A 16986-nucleotide genomic window follows, 5' to 3' on the forward strand; every position below is an offset into this window, starting at 1 on the left:
ATCGCCCAAAGCGCTATAGCCAGCGGCTTGTTTTGTGTGCAGATGGGCGCAAGCGCTTCTTTTTCCGTTTCCGTTCTGGCCAGCTCGCTGACGCTAGCCGCCCGGCGATTAAAATTCCCTCCGGTTGCTTATTTATCCTCTAGTGTATATATAGCTTCAGCGCCAGCTATGTCTACTCGCTCTCTCACTCTCTATGCTCGAGAGCGTATTTCACGAACTATTTCAAGAGCTTGTGCTCTAATGAAACTTTGCGGTACCTCGCGCTGTTATTAGCGTAATTAATACCGGCGCTGTAGCTGCAGCAACTATATAGCTTTTTCGAATTTTCGCGGTTTATTTTTCGTTCGCTTTTCTTTCATTTTCGTGCGGTATTAGCTAGCGCTGCGGTGATGCTGTGGATAAGCGCGTGTATGTTTTTAATCGAATGCGATGTATGTACGTGATGAATATCGCGTGTTTATACACGAAATTTTCTGCTGCTGCTGCTGCTTCCTTTTTGACGATTGGAAATATTCAATTCGGATTTTCAAACACGCGCGCGAACCTCGACGCTGCGATATAGTTTCGCGGAATCGATATGCATAATACACTTTCGAATCGCGCAGCGGCTTATTACGCGTATTGTAAAAACTGTAACAAGTATCGATTGATGGCTTTTCGATAGTGATTTCGATAGATTTTTTGCACACCAAAACGCTGTAAAATCAAACGACTATCATACATAATCCATCATCGTCGCATAGCGGAGAGCGATTCTATTATCATTAAACGCGCAAGTTCGCACTAAAACATCGTTAACTGTCATCCGCCGCAACAAGCTAGGCTGCAGTAATCCGTCGTTAAATACTTTATTTCCCCTGATGCCGAATAGGCCGTAGACGAGTGTGCAGGAAGGACGTCGATTGATCGAGTTAATATTTTCGAGCTTGCAAGCTCCATACACACTCCCTCGCGCGACAATTCCGCGCTCGGCTCTCTTGTATTATGTAATAACCCCGTCGGTTCGGCGGTGGCCCTCTCGCTATGTACACACATATATACACATGAAATATGCGGAAGAGAGCTTGCAAACGCATGTCGCATGTGCAGCGTGTGTGGATATGTGCGTGTACACGTCGAGCTATGCTTACATTGACATTTGAAAAAGCTCACCGTGTGTCAGCCTGTCAATTATAAAAGCGCGTAAACGCGAAGCTTGAGCGACGTATTGTACGAGTATTGCAAATCACGGAGCTTGCAGCGCAGCTGTTACTCGCCCCCCCCCCCTCCCAGGCTCGTCACTATCGCTCGCGCGACAAAAAGCTAATTTTTCCGACTGATATTGTCCTGTACATCCGTTAGTGCGCGTATACATCCTCTTTTTGTCTATCTCTCCGCTTTTATTTTTCAGCAGCGGCGAGTTTTTCAAACGCAGATAACGCGTAGCTGCCGCTGCTGTATTTTTCGTCACTTTTCTCATTACTCGAATTGCGGCGCAAACATAGTCGGATTTTACTATTTACAATACATGCTACGCTGAGCTTTACAGCCGCGCTCGCATCAAATTTAGACACTCGCCGCGAATCCGCACGGAATATAATACTTTTGAATATTTCCCTTTTCCCGCGCTCTCGTATTTTATACACATAGGTATATCGATTCGAGTATTGCAACCTCCAGTGCAGTTATTATATAGGCCGAAAAGTCGGGAAGTGTATCACACGGTTCGGCCCTTTCCTGATGATATCCTACACACACACACAAACATACAGCACCTTTCATTCTTTTCAACGCAGTGGCCGTCCGCAGCTTTTTTTTCATTTTCGAATCCCCCCGGACTGAATTCGATAAAGCACGATATTCGGATTTTTTTTATTAAAAATTGCTAAGCCCTCTAATAGCTATTTCGCTGTATCCACACACAAAGAAGCGCAAGCGAGCGCAGTGAATGAAAAACCATAAAGGAACTTTCGCGGAAATCCAGTAATTTTTGTTGATATTTCATTCAAACTATTGTACAAAAATCGTTATACACACACTTCATCAGAGCGGTTTTAGAAATGAAAACGATCTCCGCTCGATTCCGGGAACTCTCGTATTTCGCAACTATACGATATACAGTATAATCTCGTACGAGTGGAGCAACATTTTTTCTCCCCGCGAAAGTGACTCGTCTTATTGTTTGCCTCCTTTGCGGCTGAAAGTTCGGGGAAAACATTCTTTATAAACTTGTCCCGCCGCGCCAAGCGAGTTTAGAGGAGAGGGAAAAATGTCGAAATATATAGCGACGACTAGATTTTCTGCTCGCGAAAAAGTAAATAAAAGACACAAAAAATTCAAAATTCCGTTATAATTGTTTATTCGCCCGAGAAAGAGTTTAGGTGTGGATATACTATATAAAGCGAGCCGCATATCTATATAATACACGCTCTTCTATCCGTGTAAGCACTTTTATTTCGCGCGTGCCTCGGAATTTTTCCTATATACGTCCCATAGTAGGTCGAAAATTTGACGAAGCTCTGACGTTGTACACGTTTCGTTCACCTATACAGCTACATGCACCGATATAGCGTCCGTTTCTTTATCGGCGATGCGTCGCTTGCGGTTTTTAGCATCGCTCTCTCTCTCTCTCTCTCTCTCTCTCTACAGCCCAGGAATTCCCGGAGCTTGATTTATCTGGGGTGTTTGGCGCTCGTAAGTTGAGCGCACGCGGTTTCGCACCGGCAGCTTCGCCCCTATCTGTTCTCTCTTTGGGCAGATTTCAGTAGGGCGCGGGTATAGAGGCTAACTTTGGAAGTTTTTAATGCGCTGCAGACTCGCGGGCTACCGCTTGAGATTCATCGGTGGCTATACGCGTATATCTATATATATAAGACTTTCCGCAGACCGAGAGATAGCTATATACTCCGATGCGGGGGCGTATACGATGCCGGAGCTTTTAATTGCCATCGACGCGCTCGCGCGTCTGCTTGCGGGGAAAAATCAGAGCAGCAGCAGCAGCGGAAATTTGTATTCAGATCCTATAGGGCGCAGTAAAGATCTCTGCGCGCACTTGCTCCATCGGGACGCGGGGCCATATCGAGTGGTAGTAGTCGCGGCGATTTATTATGCCGAGAGAAGGAAGTATCTCGGGGAAAATTGAGAAAGGCCGCTCGATGGTGAAAAAGTTCCGCTTCTCTTCTTACACACTCGATGCTGCAAAGCGGGTTACGCCTCGCCCCGGGGCAAGGGGAAAAGTTCGCGCGAGAGAGCGTTTTGCCCAGCTCTTGCACCTTCAACTCTTTCTCTCGCGCGTTACATTCTTCCGCGAGCTTTTCTCTGTTTAACAACCTGCTCTCGCTTCATATAGTACGCGCGCGTGTGTGTGCGTGTGTGTGCGCGCTTTGGTACAGTGCAGAGTACGCGCTAAGCTAAATATTCAGCCGCGGAAGGCAGAATCGGCTGAAAATATTCGCGATAAAAGCCTTGCTTGCTCGCACTGTACACAGCGCTACTCTACGCCCTTAAAGCTCGAGTCAACAGTTTTCACGCTGTGGGGCTGTAGCGAGCACACACAATGCGCCGGCAGCCCCGGCAAGAGTAAACTCGTGTTCATTTATCCGTGGTATCGAATCGGCTGCGGTGCGGCGCTGGTATTAACCCATCAACGTACACACACACGCACACTTGCGCCTTGATAAAATACGCCCGGCTCTCTCGCGTGTTTCTGACTGACGTAATAATTACGCCTAGTCGTATAGAAGCTTTTACACGTTACATTCTCGACTCGTGTTCGAGCTGTACAACGTGATTTCCATTTTTCGGGCGCGACGCTTCTGAGAAATTGGAAATTTTGGCGGCTCCGAATATATTCTCTCTCTGCGAGCGTGTGAGTCGAAAAGTTTTTGGAAAGAGGGAGAGAGAGAGAGAGAGAGAGAGAGAGAGAGAAGGAAGTGCAATTTATATCCGGCGGAAATATGTTTGCGCGCGTACGACGCCCAGTTCTCTCTCTCTTCGGCTCTCTGTGTTATTACGGGAACAAATGTGACGGGGCCGAGCTACGCGGCTGCACTGCGAAAACAAAGTTGCGCTGCTCACTCACTTTCGCGAATGTAATCGAAGTTCCCGCTCGAAAATTTTCCAATCGATAATTATATTTTTCCCGAACCGAATCGTGAATCGGAGTGATATTTTGAACGTCGATTCTCGTTCTTCAAAACGCGCCTGCCTCGCGATAACAGAACTCGTCGTTTAAACAATTTCCCTCCGCACCACCATCATCATAATCCCTCTTGACGTTATTATTATTTTTTTTTTTTTTATATTCAGCTCTCGCCCGTGGCGAATTCATTTATTATACGGGCGCTCGGAGAGTATAACTCGCGCGCGAGCCGCGTCCTTAATTAACGTTAATAATTGATTGCGCAACGGACGAAACTTGGCCACGTGCGCCTTTATCACATTTACGCCAATCTGCGCTCGCTCGCGCGGCCATAGCGAAACAAGCTCTCGTCGCCCTCCTCCTCTCTACGAGCCCGACAAAATGACTCGGCTCGCGCGCACGGGATCCTCGCTGCTATATACATATATACATAGGTAGGAAATTAAATACAGAGAGAGCCGCGAGTGAAAAATCAGAGTAGGCGAGGAAAACAGGGGGACAAAGACGCGCGGAGCTTTTTCATTGCTGACGGTGCGAGCGCGCGTCGACGGCGTAATGCGAGATAGAGTATTTATTCTTTTTTTCCTCTCTCTCCTACACCAGCGCGCATTTATAGCCAGCCCGCGCGCGGCACGTATATTTCGCCTCCGCGGCATGTAAATCCCGAGGAGTCGCGACGAGAAGAGGAAAAAAAAAAAAATATCGGGGACGTGTGTGTGCAGCAACGCAGGTGCCGCCGAGTATAGGGGAGAAGCGCGAAATCTTGTTTTGGCACTCGCGGCAATATATATACGCATACACACACCCTCATTGTCCTTCTCTCTCTCGCGAGCTCTCTTTCCGAGGAATCAGCAGAGCTTCCGGGTGTAACGGGCCGACTCGAGCTTTTTTCTTCTATATTTATCCGCTCGGAGAAGCTGCTTCCTCAAACTGAGTCTTTTCATTGATATTCAATGTATATAGAGTGGAGGATACGCAGTGGAGAGCGTCGACGTGCGGACTCGCGTAGACTGTCATGATCTGGGCCGCGCGACTTTTATCGGAGGGATTCCTCGTGAATTAGTGCGCGTTTATCCGGGCGATCAATTCGGCTCTTTTTACGAGCTGAGCTGTAGGCACTTTGTTCGGCTTCGATTAATCCTCGAGTTTATATATATAGAGCGCGGGTAATTAATATAATATAACTAATCCCCTGCAGCGCTCGATATATCTCTTATATATGCTGGAATATTATGCGAGGTGGCGAGAATTTACTTTTCTCCCCGGAAAATTCGTGTAATCCAAAGTAGAATGCATGTATTACGAGCTGCTGAGAACGAGAGCTTCGCGGCCGTGCAGTGAGCAGCGAGAGCTTGTGTAATCCGATGATAATAGTGCTCTGGTTAAATCCTCGCTGTAGCATTATATCGGCGAGGAAATCAATGGGGACTTAATGGAATTAAATCCGATGGCGACTTTTAATTGCTACGACGGGGGAAAACCTAAGGGATATTTTTTTTTTTTTTACTGAAAAATCCTTCCGAGACAAGAAGAAACTCCGGATTCTTAGCTACATGTATATATATATATACGATGGGAGGAAGAGTTAAGAGCGAGAAAAATCGAGAGAGAGAGAGAGAGATAGAGGGGGAGTTTCAATGCGCTCTAAACGAGGGCCTGACCTGATTTGGTTTATTCCACTTCGGTATTCATATTTTTTACGTATATACATACAGCACTATGTATGCAAATGCGTCCGGAGCTTTTTACTCGCCTTATTCTCTCCTCCTCCAGTTCGTCTTTCGATTTAATTGAAAGTATAAGGATTCTTTAATCATCGCCGCTCTCGCAGAGAGAAAGCGTTCGATTTCTTTTATTATCTCGCCGAAATCGATGTTTAATTACCGAGACTATACTTTTTCTCTCCTCATCCTTATACCTTATTTTACCGTTGCGCAATTGATTGCTTTCGCGAAGCTACAGTTCACCTTAACGAGGTCTTCGCGAGATTTCGGCTTTTAATTGGAACCTATACACAGCTGCGCGGGTCTATTCTTTTTCGAATTGTATTTTCAGATTTTTGAGAGGATCACACAATGCCGCTCGATCTTGACCTCAAGCCATCTACGTATATACGCCAACCGCGCTCTCGACTATACCATAAGACTAGATTGATGTTGTTATTGATCTCCGGCGAGCACTTGCGGGAGTAGGGAAGGCTTTGTTCGGAGAGAGCTTTCAAGTAAACAGGCGGTCAAGCGAATTCGCTTAATTTTCTTGCAGCTGATTGGGCTATATCTATACGCATCGATTTCGGCGCAGCAGAGAGAGAGAGAGAGAGAGAGAGAGAGAGAGAGAGAGAGAGAGAGAGAGAGAGAGAGAGAGAGAGAGAGAGAGAGAGAGAGAGAGAGAGAGAGACTGAGAGACTGAGAGCTCGAGTAAACATCGAATTTTGAGTGATAACAGCAGCAGCTCTCGACCAAAGTCAAAGGCACGACGGTATCCGCGATGCTTGGATTGATTCCAAGCTCAAACATCTGCTTGACAAACGAGATGCTTTACGTGCAAACCATCGCGCGCTTGGCAAGAGCATACTGTTTTAGGCTCTATCTCTCAGAGCTCACTCGCATTCTCGGAAGAATTTTCGAGGTCCTCGAGGAGAGGGACATCTGGAGGAAATTGAGAAGCTCGGCCTCGGCTCGTGCCAAAAAAGCTCCGCGAGCGCGCGAACGTTTTCACGCTGTCGCGCATAACGAGTTCAACTCCCGCTTTGCAGCGGCGGCCTCTTCAACTCCATTCCCCGCGAAAGTCTCAACGGGAAAATATAACTAACACGGCATATATCTATATCCATTATCCATCCCAGCGTGCCAGACAGGGCCGTATAACCGAGGACATGGCGGGATTAATATCGGCCATGAGACACGAGTCGAACGACAATTATGCCGGCTGTACTACCGATGTTTGATTTCGGCAAGACGATTGACACCATTTCCCGCTCTATATAAGCCTAGCTCTACGTATATACGTATACGCGAGAGAGATGCCGACGATTAAGCTATGGATCACAAAGCGGCTCGAAATATTGCTGGATTCATGTCTGCGATATAGGCGCTCGCTTCCCATATACGCCTGGAAGATGGATATTTTCCACGTCTATCGGGAAATGCGATTCGGGTTATAGTTGGGAGTATGGAATGAAGAATTAATATTTTGCAATCGAACTTTGTAAAAGGTTTGGCTAAAAAGAAAAAAAAAAAAAAAAAAGCGATCGGTTAGATAGCAGTAGCCTCATCAGCGCGAGGCAGGTTTCCTCGTAAGTGGTTCGAGTCAGCGTACAGCGCGGCGACGACGCCTGCGCAATATAACCCAACCAGCGCAGCTATTCTCTCTGTCTCCATATCCCAGCGACGGCGGCAGCGACGGCGGCGCGTCAGTTCGCTCGAAAGTCTCGGCCGGGTAACAGCACCGCGGCCGTTATAGCACAAGGACGTTCTCTCCGACCGCGCGCCTGCGCCATCGGAGACACCCATCCCAGCTCGCACATACGCGTATACAGCCGCAGTCTCTCCAAGTTTTTTTTTTTTTTGTTTCCCCCCTCCGAAGCTTCTCCTATCTGGTGATTTATTATGTGACGTGCGCGACTCGTAAGTGCATTGTCCCTCTTCACCCACACTCATCGACCTTCTGGGGATACCCTCGCGGAAACGATCGACTGATTGATCGAGCGCCGAGCATTTTCGGCTTTCGAACTTTCGAATTAGCTCTGTTGTATCTGTGCTTACGCTTGTGTATAGATTAGAGAATTTATTTAATATTATTAAAATGAAATAAAGAAAAAAAAAACAAGCCCAAGGCGCTCGACGATCCTTAAATAGTCGACAGGGGGTTGAGAGGGAAGAAGAAGAGAAGAAGAAGGATCGTCGGGTTTATACGATTGGCTCGCTGGCGCGCCGCACGTCGGTCACGCGTCGTAGGAATGTATCCCTAGGGTGTCCTCCGAAGGTTAAGCGTCCTTTCTACCCATTCTTTTCTCCCTCTCCTATACATGTATATACGTAGACTCGTGTCACCGGCCTCCCGTGTGTGTGTGTGTGTGTGTGTGTGTGTGTGTGTCTCCCTCCCATCAACTGAGCGACGCACGTCGCTGTTTTAAATTCAGCAGCGTTAGCAGGGGCCAATTAGGATTTCGGCAGTGATGCCCACCGCCAATAAGTGTCGAGCCACCGTGTGATACAATAGTGGACACTGACTGTCTATACCTAGCAGCACTTCTGCAGTGTGTTGATGTTGTTCGTTATCTGTGTTAAAGGGTTGGCGGGGCCATTCGACTGTGTAAATAATTCCCGCGGCGAATGAAAAACGACGACGATTTAACCGCCGTTGTTCGGGGGGAAATGAAGAGTCCAGTGTTCGAGCTTCCGCCAGAATAAATAGAAGCTCGAGAGAATTACGTGCCTCGAGAGAAGAAATCTCAGCGCTTCGAGTGTGTGTTCGAGCTATACAGATATAGAGCTTGGAATTTTGCAGAGGTGATTAGAGAGCTGGGCACAGCCATGGGTATACGTAGAAGAGAGACGATGCGAAGCTGTAGTAGTGGCGCCGCCGCAACGCCGTGAGGAGAAAAGCAGGAAAAATGAGGCGCATCCTTCTCGCTTTGAGCCTGCTGTTCGCCGGTGAGTCACCTGTATACCTATATATATATATATATATATATATATAGCGTATACGACGACACGTAAAAGCTTGTATTTATACAAGAAGACAAACACACGTATATGATTCTATCTTATTTCGCGCACACCTTTATCCTTATGTGTCCCGGGCTTCCGACTGTCCAATTTCATTAGGCTCAGCCGCGCCGTTATGCTCATCGCTCCCCGCGTAATACCCTCGTACTCCGCCGGAATGTATTATACGCGGGTATATATGCCACAGGGTCGAATTAAAAGGGAAACTCGTGTGTAGGAAATTATATACCCTTAAGGGGGAAAAAAAAAAGAATCTTCTCGCAAACGGAGAGCAAAGCGCGGCAATTCGAAAAATTAAAACGAATCAGAGATCCTCGCACACACATAAGAGTTGAAGCTTTAATTGCATTTCCAGCAAAGAGTCGCGCGGCAAGTTCAAAGATCGCTGCGCGACCCGAGAGCGAGAAAACAAACAAAAAGTGTCAAAGCGAACAAACTACATAAGTAGGCTACGCGTGTGTGTATACGAGAGAAAAATTCGCCCCGCGGAAAAGCGCGTCAAGGCGGCTGGGATGTATTCCCAACGGCGAAAGTCGCGAGAGCTTTAATTTTCAATTAAAAGAATAGAGCGGCCTGTTTTCCCTGCGGTGCAGCTCCTCGTCGATGCGGCCCCTCCCGGTAAATTTGAAGTTTTAATTAGCGCGCGCGCGACAATTCTTGATATTTGTCTTCTGCAGGGTGAGCAAATGTTTGCCCTCGCGCGCGTGTGTGCGTAGGACGCGTGCAAATCCATCTGGCGATGCATAAAATCACTTTATTTCCCGGCCCGGCAAATATTGCTCTTTTAGGCGCGCGCGCGCAAGCTCGCTCGTATGCATGTATGTACAGGAGAGGGCAAAAAAGAAAGAAAGTTGCGAGCTAGAGGCGCTTCTTATTTTCCATAATTTCTTTTGCAAGCAAAGCGTCCTCGCGCGTCCTGACCGTGAAATTTCATAAGTAATAAAGCTCGGCCCGGCAGATTTAAGCGGCTTTGCGCTCGCGCGTTTATTCAAAACGCCAATTAGCTTTGAGAGAGAGAGAGAGAGAGGCGGGAAAAATTTAATCTCGTCAACCGCGCGCGTATATCCTAGCGAAGTCTCTCTTATCTTCTTTTTCATCGGAGGCGTTTGCTTGTGCTTATGCGCGTGTATACACGGTGAAAAAGACGTCCCACGGGAGTGGAGTTAAAATTTTTCGTCTGTGCGCCAAATTTCACAGAATCATAGAAGGGGCAAGTGGCTCTGGCAAAAGGAACTTTTCTATTTTCTCCTCGGCGAAAAGACGAGCTCGTCGTCACGGAGGCGTCGCCCTTTATCGGATTCATCCGTCGAAATTCCCGAGCTTTTCTTGCGCGCGCTTTTTGAAAAATCTCTCGTAATAAACGTATACTGCGTAATCTGCGAGCTCGTTTCGTTCCCTCTAGTATCATATGCCCTCCCGCGGTGTACTATCCCGCACACATGCGCCGGGAAATGGCCGCCAGTCGCATTATAAAAACGAGCGGCGCCGTGTCGGGCTCGAGCTTAGCCGTCGCGCTCGGGAATTAAGCTCGAATTTGAAATTCGCCTGCGAAAAAGATCTACCGTAGGCGAACTTCTTACATAATTTTTCTCCTTCCAGCGTCGAATGTATACACACTTGTCTCTACATCTGCAGTTTCTCGTTTTCCGCACACGCGCTCGTCTCTCTCTCTCTCTCTTCCTTTTTCTCCGACTTCGCTTTTCTATACTCGCGAGCGAGCGGCGGAACTCTTTTACTTCAATTACAACTTCTCCCTTTCATCTTTTTTCGCGGTTCTCCTCGTGGCAGCCTGCGCTCTATACGCTCCATTGAAAAGCCGCGGCAGCTTTCGTTCTTCCCTGCGCGCGCTCCATTATATATCGACGCAGCTGCGGAGTAATGTTGACCAGCGGCGTATACACACGACAAAAAGCGGGCAGCTCTGATCGAACGCGCGCGAAAAACAAAAAGTAGTGCGTTATATATAGGCCGAAGAAGAAGAAGAAGAAGAAGAAGTATATACGCGGGCGCACTTGGGCTCTAGGTTTTCCTTTTCTCTCCGGTATTATACGCGCGCGCGCGCGCGCGAACAATTTAGCCGGCGCGCGTATACACGGAATACATCGATATAGAGAGTGAGGCCGAAGTTAGTTCCGCGCCCCGAAAGTTCGACGGAGGAAAAAAGAGAGTAGAGAGGGACCGGTACGCGTGTGAAACCCGCGAAAAACTTTTCTCGACTCTGTACACCCGCCCACAGACACCTGACAAGCTTCCTGTGTGTACGTGTGGGGGATGATCTAGCTAGGCGAAGATAAAGAGCGATTCGGTGTTGATTCCATGTAGAAGCTCGATCGGGAGTCGAGGGGCCGACAAAGAGCCGTCGGTGTGCGGCTGTGTATAGCCACCGCGGACGAAAGACAAAGACGGAGCTCGATCATCCATAGAGGGGGGTGTATATGCAGCGCTGCGCGGAGCTATCCGCAGGGGCGGAACGCTAGAGAGAGAGAGAGAGAGAGAGTATAGGAGAAACATTTACACGGATTGTCAGAGAGAATAGAGGAAGCTGGCGCGCGTGTATACTCTGTTTGACTCCTGACTCTCTCCCTCTCACTCTCGGAGAGTTATACTGCAAAAACAACGGATTTTCGGCCCGGTTAATTGCTTTCGCTTTGTGTGCACGCGTATACACACACACACTACTACTGCTATGCGACAAAGCACTGTGTACGTAGCTCGAGCGGGGCTAAATATTTATGCATTTAATGCAGCCTGTGTACTACGCCGCGCGCAGTAGTTTAACGCGATTAAAGCGCCAAGGGTGCCGGTAAATAGGAATCGAGCTTTCTCTCTCTCTCTCTCTCTCGTATAATAATATATAACTATATATGTATACATTCACATGTATACATGTGGGGGCGAGCGCGTAATAAAACGAAACGCTGCGCCGCGCGGTGGGAAAGGTAAAAAGAGCGTGCGCAGCATTATAGCAACGAGAGAGGTATATAGCTACGTGGAAGCTTTTATCGCGGACGACATCGGGCTGCGCTAAGGAACACGCCGGAAAATAAAAGCGCGATATTCTTCTGCACGGCTGGAATTAACACTGCTTGCGCTCGCCCGCTGAGAGAAACTGAGATCCGCAAAAATCGTTCGCTTTCGCGTCAAACGCAGATTTATGTAACAAAAACGCGAAAATTTAAGCTTTTACATTGTACGTTTTTTTTTTGTTTAACGCTCGCGCGGTTATTTTCGACAATTCGAGCGCGCGGGATTGATTTTATTGCCGAGCGATGTGTTGTGTGTGTGTGTGTGTGCGTGAATAATAAAATAAAACATAACAGCAACGAAAAAACGCCCACGGAGAGAGATCTTCCCTGGCGATTGTTAGAATAACGTGTGATTCATAGTTCGCGTGCGCGAGGCCTATGCGCTGTGACTCCTAATCAAGATTCATTGCCTAATTTATGGACGAAATAAATATCCGATACGAGTATGGGTCGAAATTTTATGGAAATTAATTATAACCCGAAATCCACTGGAGTAGAGGGCTATCTGTATAGTTTCATGGTGGAGGAAAAAAGAAAAAAAAAACATGAATTATTACCGTGCGTGATTAGCGAACGACGACATCGATCTTCTTCCCCTCCGTGCGAAAACAATTCTCTCGGAGGATAACGATGCATAAATAGCCGCTTTTTGCGCCTCCTTTCTTCTTCTTCTTCTTCTTCCATATAGCAGCCATTTTTCATCGCAAGCTCGCAAGCTCGCGCTGTACTAGTGCAGTAGTTTCAAGGAGAAAACATCAATCGCCTGGAAGTTGGATTGCGGGGCCGGTTTTTCAGACCAGAACGAAATTCCCCCTTTCGCGTTTGTCCTATGCTCCGTATGTATGTGTCTCTAGTATGCGCCCCAGTTTCCAAGATGTGTTCTCTGATATGCCGCGAATTTCTATTATGTCATTAAAACTTGATGCTACGGCTGCTGCTGCTGCTGCTGCTGCTGGAGCCAGAAGCTCGGTATTAAGAGCCGTAACTTGCCGGAATTATATATCGCTTTCTCTCTCCTTACTAATAAGTTGGATTTTCGCAAAAGTCCGCTGCACGACAAATGCGAGCTAATAGGGTATTATATCGATTGGTCGAAAAGTTTGCGGTGTAACAATATAAGCTGGCAAAACAAGATACAAGTCCACTTTGCGAGTTTTTCGGAAGATCAGACTTCAAAGTTGTATTTACGAGAAACGCGATAGAGTCGGTTTATTCTTCGATTCAATCGCGAATGTAAAATCTACTTCGAAAAAGTTCTCCCCGCTCGCATCTCGCGCGTGTCAGCCTAAGGGCTACGTACACACAGAAAAAGTTATACCCCGGAATGTAAATCGAAACGGCTCGACGTGAATTAATCGATACGAACTTTTTCCCAAGAAATTTCCCCGCTCTCAGCAATCTTCGTCGAATTCATTTTGCACGGACTCTATCTCCGAGTGATAATCTCTCGACAAAAGGACGTACACGCGGTAAAGAATTGGTTCACAAAGAGAAAAAGATTACACACTCTATACACGGGGACAAAGTTATAACTTCTTATTGTCAAACGCCGCAGCCGCGATATAACTCCGAGTATTATACGTAAGAAAAGTCGTTCGTAAAAGATAAGACGACCCTCGTGCGCGGTAATTTGTTCGAAAAAAAAAAAAAAAAAAAAGTTCCGCGCGCAGATCGGGACTGCCGATTCGAAATTTCTCAATTTAATTTTCCCATCAGCGATTATTCACGCGAAGCGCGAGAAGCTCTCCTCCTTCTTCTTTTCTATTCCTCCTCTCGATGCGAAATACAGGTATACGTGCATAGTAAGAGTGTCGAGTCTCTCTTTTTCAGGGGAAAGAGAGATAGCTCTCGCTTGCGCCTTTATGAAGCCGAAATAGCTCTTCGACTCTGAATGAAATAATTTCCAGAGCTGCCGCTGCTGCGACAGCCCGAGGAAAAAGGATTGAGCGAGGTGTATATATATATATATATATATATATATAGTGGCTCGCACGCAAGCGAAAGGCTCTCTCGGCGCTGTAGCAATCCGCGTCGAGGCTTATCTGCCCGACAAGTGTCCCATTAAAACGATCTTCCGCCGGCTATACGGGAATTGAATGCGAATGCACTGCGCTATGTTATACTGACTTTAAAAATGCTCGAATGCATACGTATAAGGGCTCATAGCCATTGTATGAATGCATAGATGCATGGATTTTTAGAGCTAAGCACCTGCAGTATAGTACCTCACCTATGAATATTAATTTTGATTTTACTATTTCACTGCGGAGCTGGCACACCTGCACGAGGTCTCTGCACCTCCGCGCTAAATCCGGGTTTAAAAGGCGCTTCGGGAGATAACGATACTGTATGCATATATATATATATATATATACGCGCACGCGCGGCAGCTCTTACATATCAATTTGTAAATGGAGCTAATAGTCTTGCGGCCATTTGCTCCGTAGTCGTCCGGCTATTGTAGAGGAAAAGTTTAATGCCCGGCAGTTAACGCCCTCGACGGCTATATATAGATATAGCTTGCTCGCGCGGCAACAATCAGGGGCCGCCACCGCGCCTCTTTCGAATTCGATTTGCAATCGCGCCTTTGTTCCATCCCGCCGCGGATTAATATAAACGGTTATAGCTATATATACGGATCTGTGTGGAGCGAGGGATTCGAACGTATTTGTATAGCGGATTATTCGCTGGACAAGTGCGAAAGCGTTTTAAATTATTTTCTGTTTTTAAATTTAAATATAAAAAATAATACCTGTTAATTAAGGCGATGATTGCTTACACACATGTACAAACATCGATGCGGTACTGCGACACACTCCCCCGTTCTGTCGTGAATAAATCGAGAACGTTGCGCGTTATATTTGCATAAACAGTGTACACGCACGCGGAGATGGAATAAAAAAATGTGAAACGCCGCCGAATCAAAATTTACGGCGCGAAAAAGCGCTCGCGATTTAAACGTACAGCGATAAGATTATAATACAAAGCGTTCGAGCGAGGAATCGAAAAATTCAATTCTCGATAAGCAGAAACGCCGACTGTTAAATTAACGCCCATCGCGCGGGCATAAAAAAGCGTTCAGCGCTCGGCGATGCGGGTAATTACGCAAATAAACAGAAAATATCGGAATTCGCGCGGGTTATTTGAAAAAGAAGGATAAAGAGCTGCCCTCTATGCATAGGTATAAACGGCGCGAAGTATTTCCACGCGCTAAAGCTTTTATCGCCGATTAATTAAATCCCATATTTACCGTTCCGCCAAGCTCCATTATACACATCCGCATAGCCTCGGTGAAAAATTACGAGACGGCGTATATCACCTAAAGCCCGGCTCGTTATATGCACAGGCGTATATGCGCGATCGGATAAAAGCTCGGATTTACAGCTCCGCGAAGACTCGAGTCGATGAAACAAACGTCGGGTGCAGCGGCAAGATATTATCGGCGATTAAATTTCTTCCCTTGTTTTCCGCGAGTATGGATCGGAGCTGTGTCTACAGACTGGGGTCGAGTTTGGCCTCGTTTCTCCGCAAGTTCATTGAAGGCAACTGACGGTTAAACGCGGAAGAAGCTGACGGTCGGTACACATAATAGCCTGAAAGAGCAGGAAACGGAAGATCGAGAGGGGTAGATAAGACGTTCGAAAAACACGCGCCAGCGCGGCGGAATTAGAATAGAACGAATGCGCGCGCGCGCGTGCGAGAGAGAGAGAGAGAGAGAGAGAGAGAGAGAAAGATGAATTGAGACAATAAGACGGACTATAAAGGAGACACAGAGAAAGAGCGAGGGGAAAGCGGAGATAGAGAAGGCAAAGTAAATTGCGTCGTAGTTTACGCTCTAAAAGCTTTTAAGAAAGATGCCCGCTCGCCATTACCGACGAGGAAACTAGTCAGCCAATTTTTACCTTAATGAGAATCTACCTTTTGTGCCCGGCGGAATTTATGCGGGTCAACTGTCTGCGAATGCTGCTTGCTGCTGCTGCTGCTGCTGCTGCAGTCGGATTCTTCTTCTATCTCCTCTTTTTTTTTCTTCTTTTTTTTCGCCCGCCACGTTACATACTACTCTTGCTTATTCTTTTATGCTCGCGCACCGCAGCCTTTGTCCAGCCGCACCTATCTTTACGGCTTTTCGAAATAATTGTCGTCGTCCCCCCCCACCTCCTCGTGAGAACTGCATTAATGCACGCTTGGACGCTTTGATCTCGTGTGCGAACTTTTGTGCTTTATATCTTTGAATCTCATTGCGGACGAGAGAGAGAGAGAGAGAGAAAAGCTCTTATATACGCGACATGCAAAGGAGCTTCGGGGAATAAGCTTTCGACGCTCGTTGCTCATACATGATCGAGTCGAGTTTATTTGAAAGCTGCAGCTTAAAGTCGGGAAAATTGAAAAACACACTTCGCAAAGCTCGCTCGAACCGAAGGAAAGAACAGCGCGCGGAGAACGAATGGCCGAGATAATCAGACACGATTGTTTCCTCGGCCTGATGAAAGGAGTTTGTTATTTCGCGAGATGCGCCGCTCCAGCTTCGCGGACCAAAGCGAGTTAATAAATCAACAGTGTAGTACCTATATCTATAGTACAGGAGGAACTTGCTTCGGGCAGATAAGCGTTGTGTGATTTCAACTAAGCCGATTTACAAGTTTTATTCAAAGTCTCGCTCGCGCGCGCACGTGCTAGCTCGAGAAGAAGAAGATTGCCCGCACCTTATCCTTTCGTCGAGCGACTATATATATATATATATATATATATATATATATATATATATATATATATATATATATATATATATATATATAGGGGAGAGAGAATAGACACATGGAACTAGGGGAACGACGACGAGCAGTGCCAGAAGCACTCGTCGCGCTGAGCTGCCGCTTCTGCTTTTGAACGAAACTTGGCCGAGCAACTTTCAAGCTTGTCGCCGTACTCTATCCCCGTGTACGTGTGTGCCGAGAGCTTCTGCCGCTGCAAGAGGGGAAAGAAGGGGGCAAATCGAGGCTGAGAGAGAGAGAGAGAGAGAAAGTTTAACTGCGAACTTTTAAGGGTCTTATTAGGAAGTAATTTAGGTAGCAATGCCGAACCGTTTTTCGAGGCATCAGACGTCGATTCC

The 16986-nt window shown here is 46.9% G+C and overlaps 1 protein-coding gene across 6 annotated transcripts in view; it reads left to right on the top strand.

Annotated features, from left to right (window-relative positions):
- Positions 1-7524: 7524 nt before the first annotated feature.
- The window catches only part of LOC100119066 (hemicentin-2), a 41837-nt gene continuing 32375 nt past the window's right edge, over positions 7525-16986 (top strand). For 2 of the 6 annotated variants that reach the window (XM_016984723.3, XM_031926219.2), the window contains exons 1-2: positions 7525-7746; positions 8262-8775. In XM_016984723.3, the coding sequence (XP_016840212.1) occupies positions 8736-8775 (40 nt within the window). In that variant the 5' untranslated portion in view covers positions 7525-7746; positions 8262-8735. The remainder of the gene's footprint in view (positions 7747-8261; positions 8776-16986) is intronic. The other 4 variants (XM_008212125.4, XM_031926217.2, XM_016984724.3 and 1 more) reach the window with 4 other exon arrangements.

This window comes from Nasonia vitripennis, chromosome 3 (genome assembly GCF_009193385.2).
Source record: "Nasonia vitripennis strain AsymCx chromosome 3, Nvit_psr_1.1, whole genome shotgun sequence".
In the NCBI taxonomy this organism is placed as follows: Eukaryota; Metazoa; Arthropoda; class Insecta; order Hymenoptera; family Pteromalidae; genus Nasonia; species Nasonia vitripennis.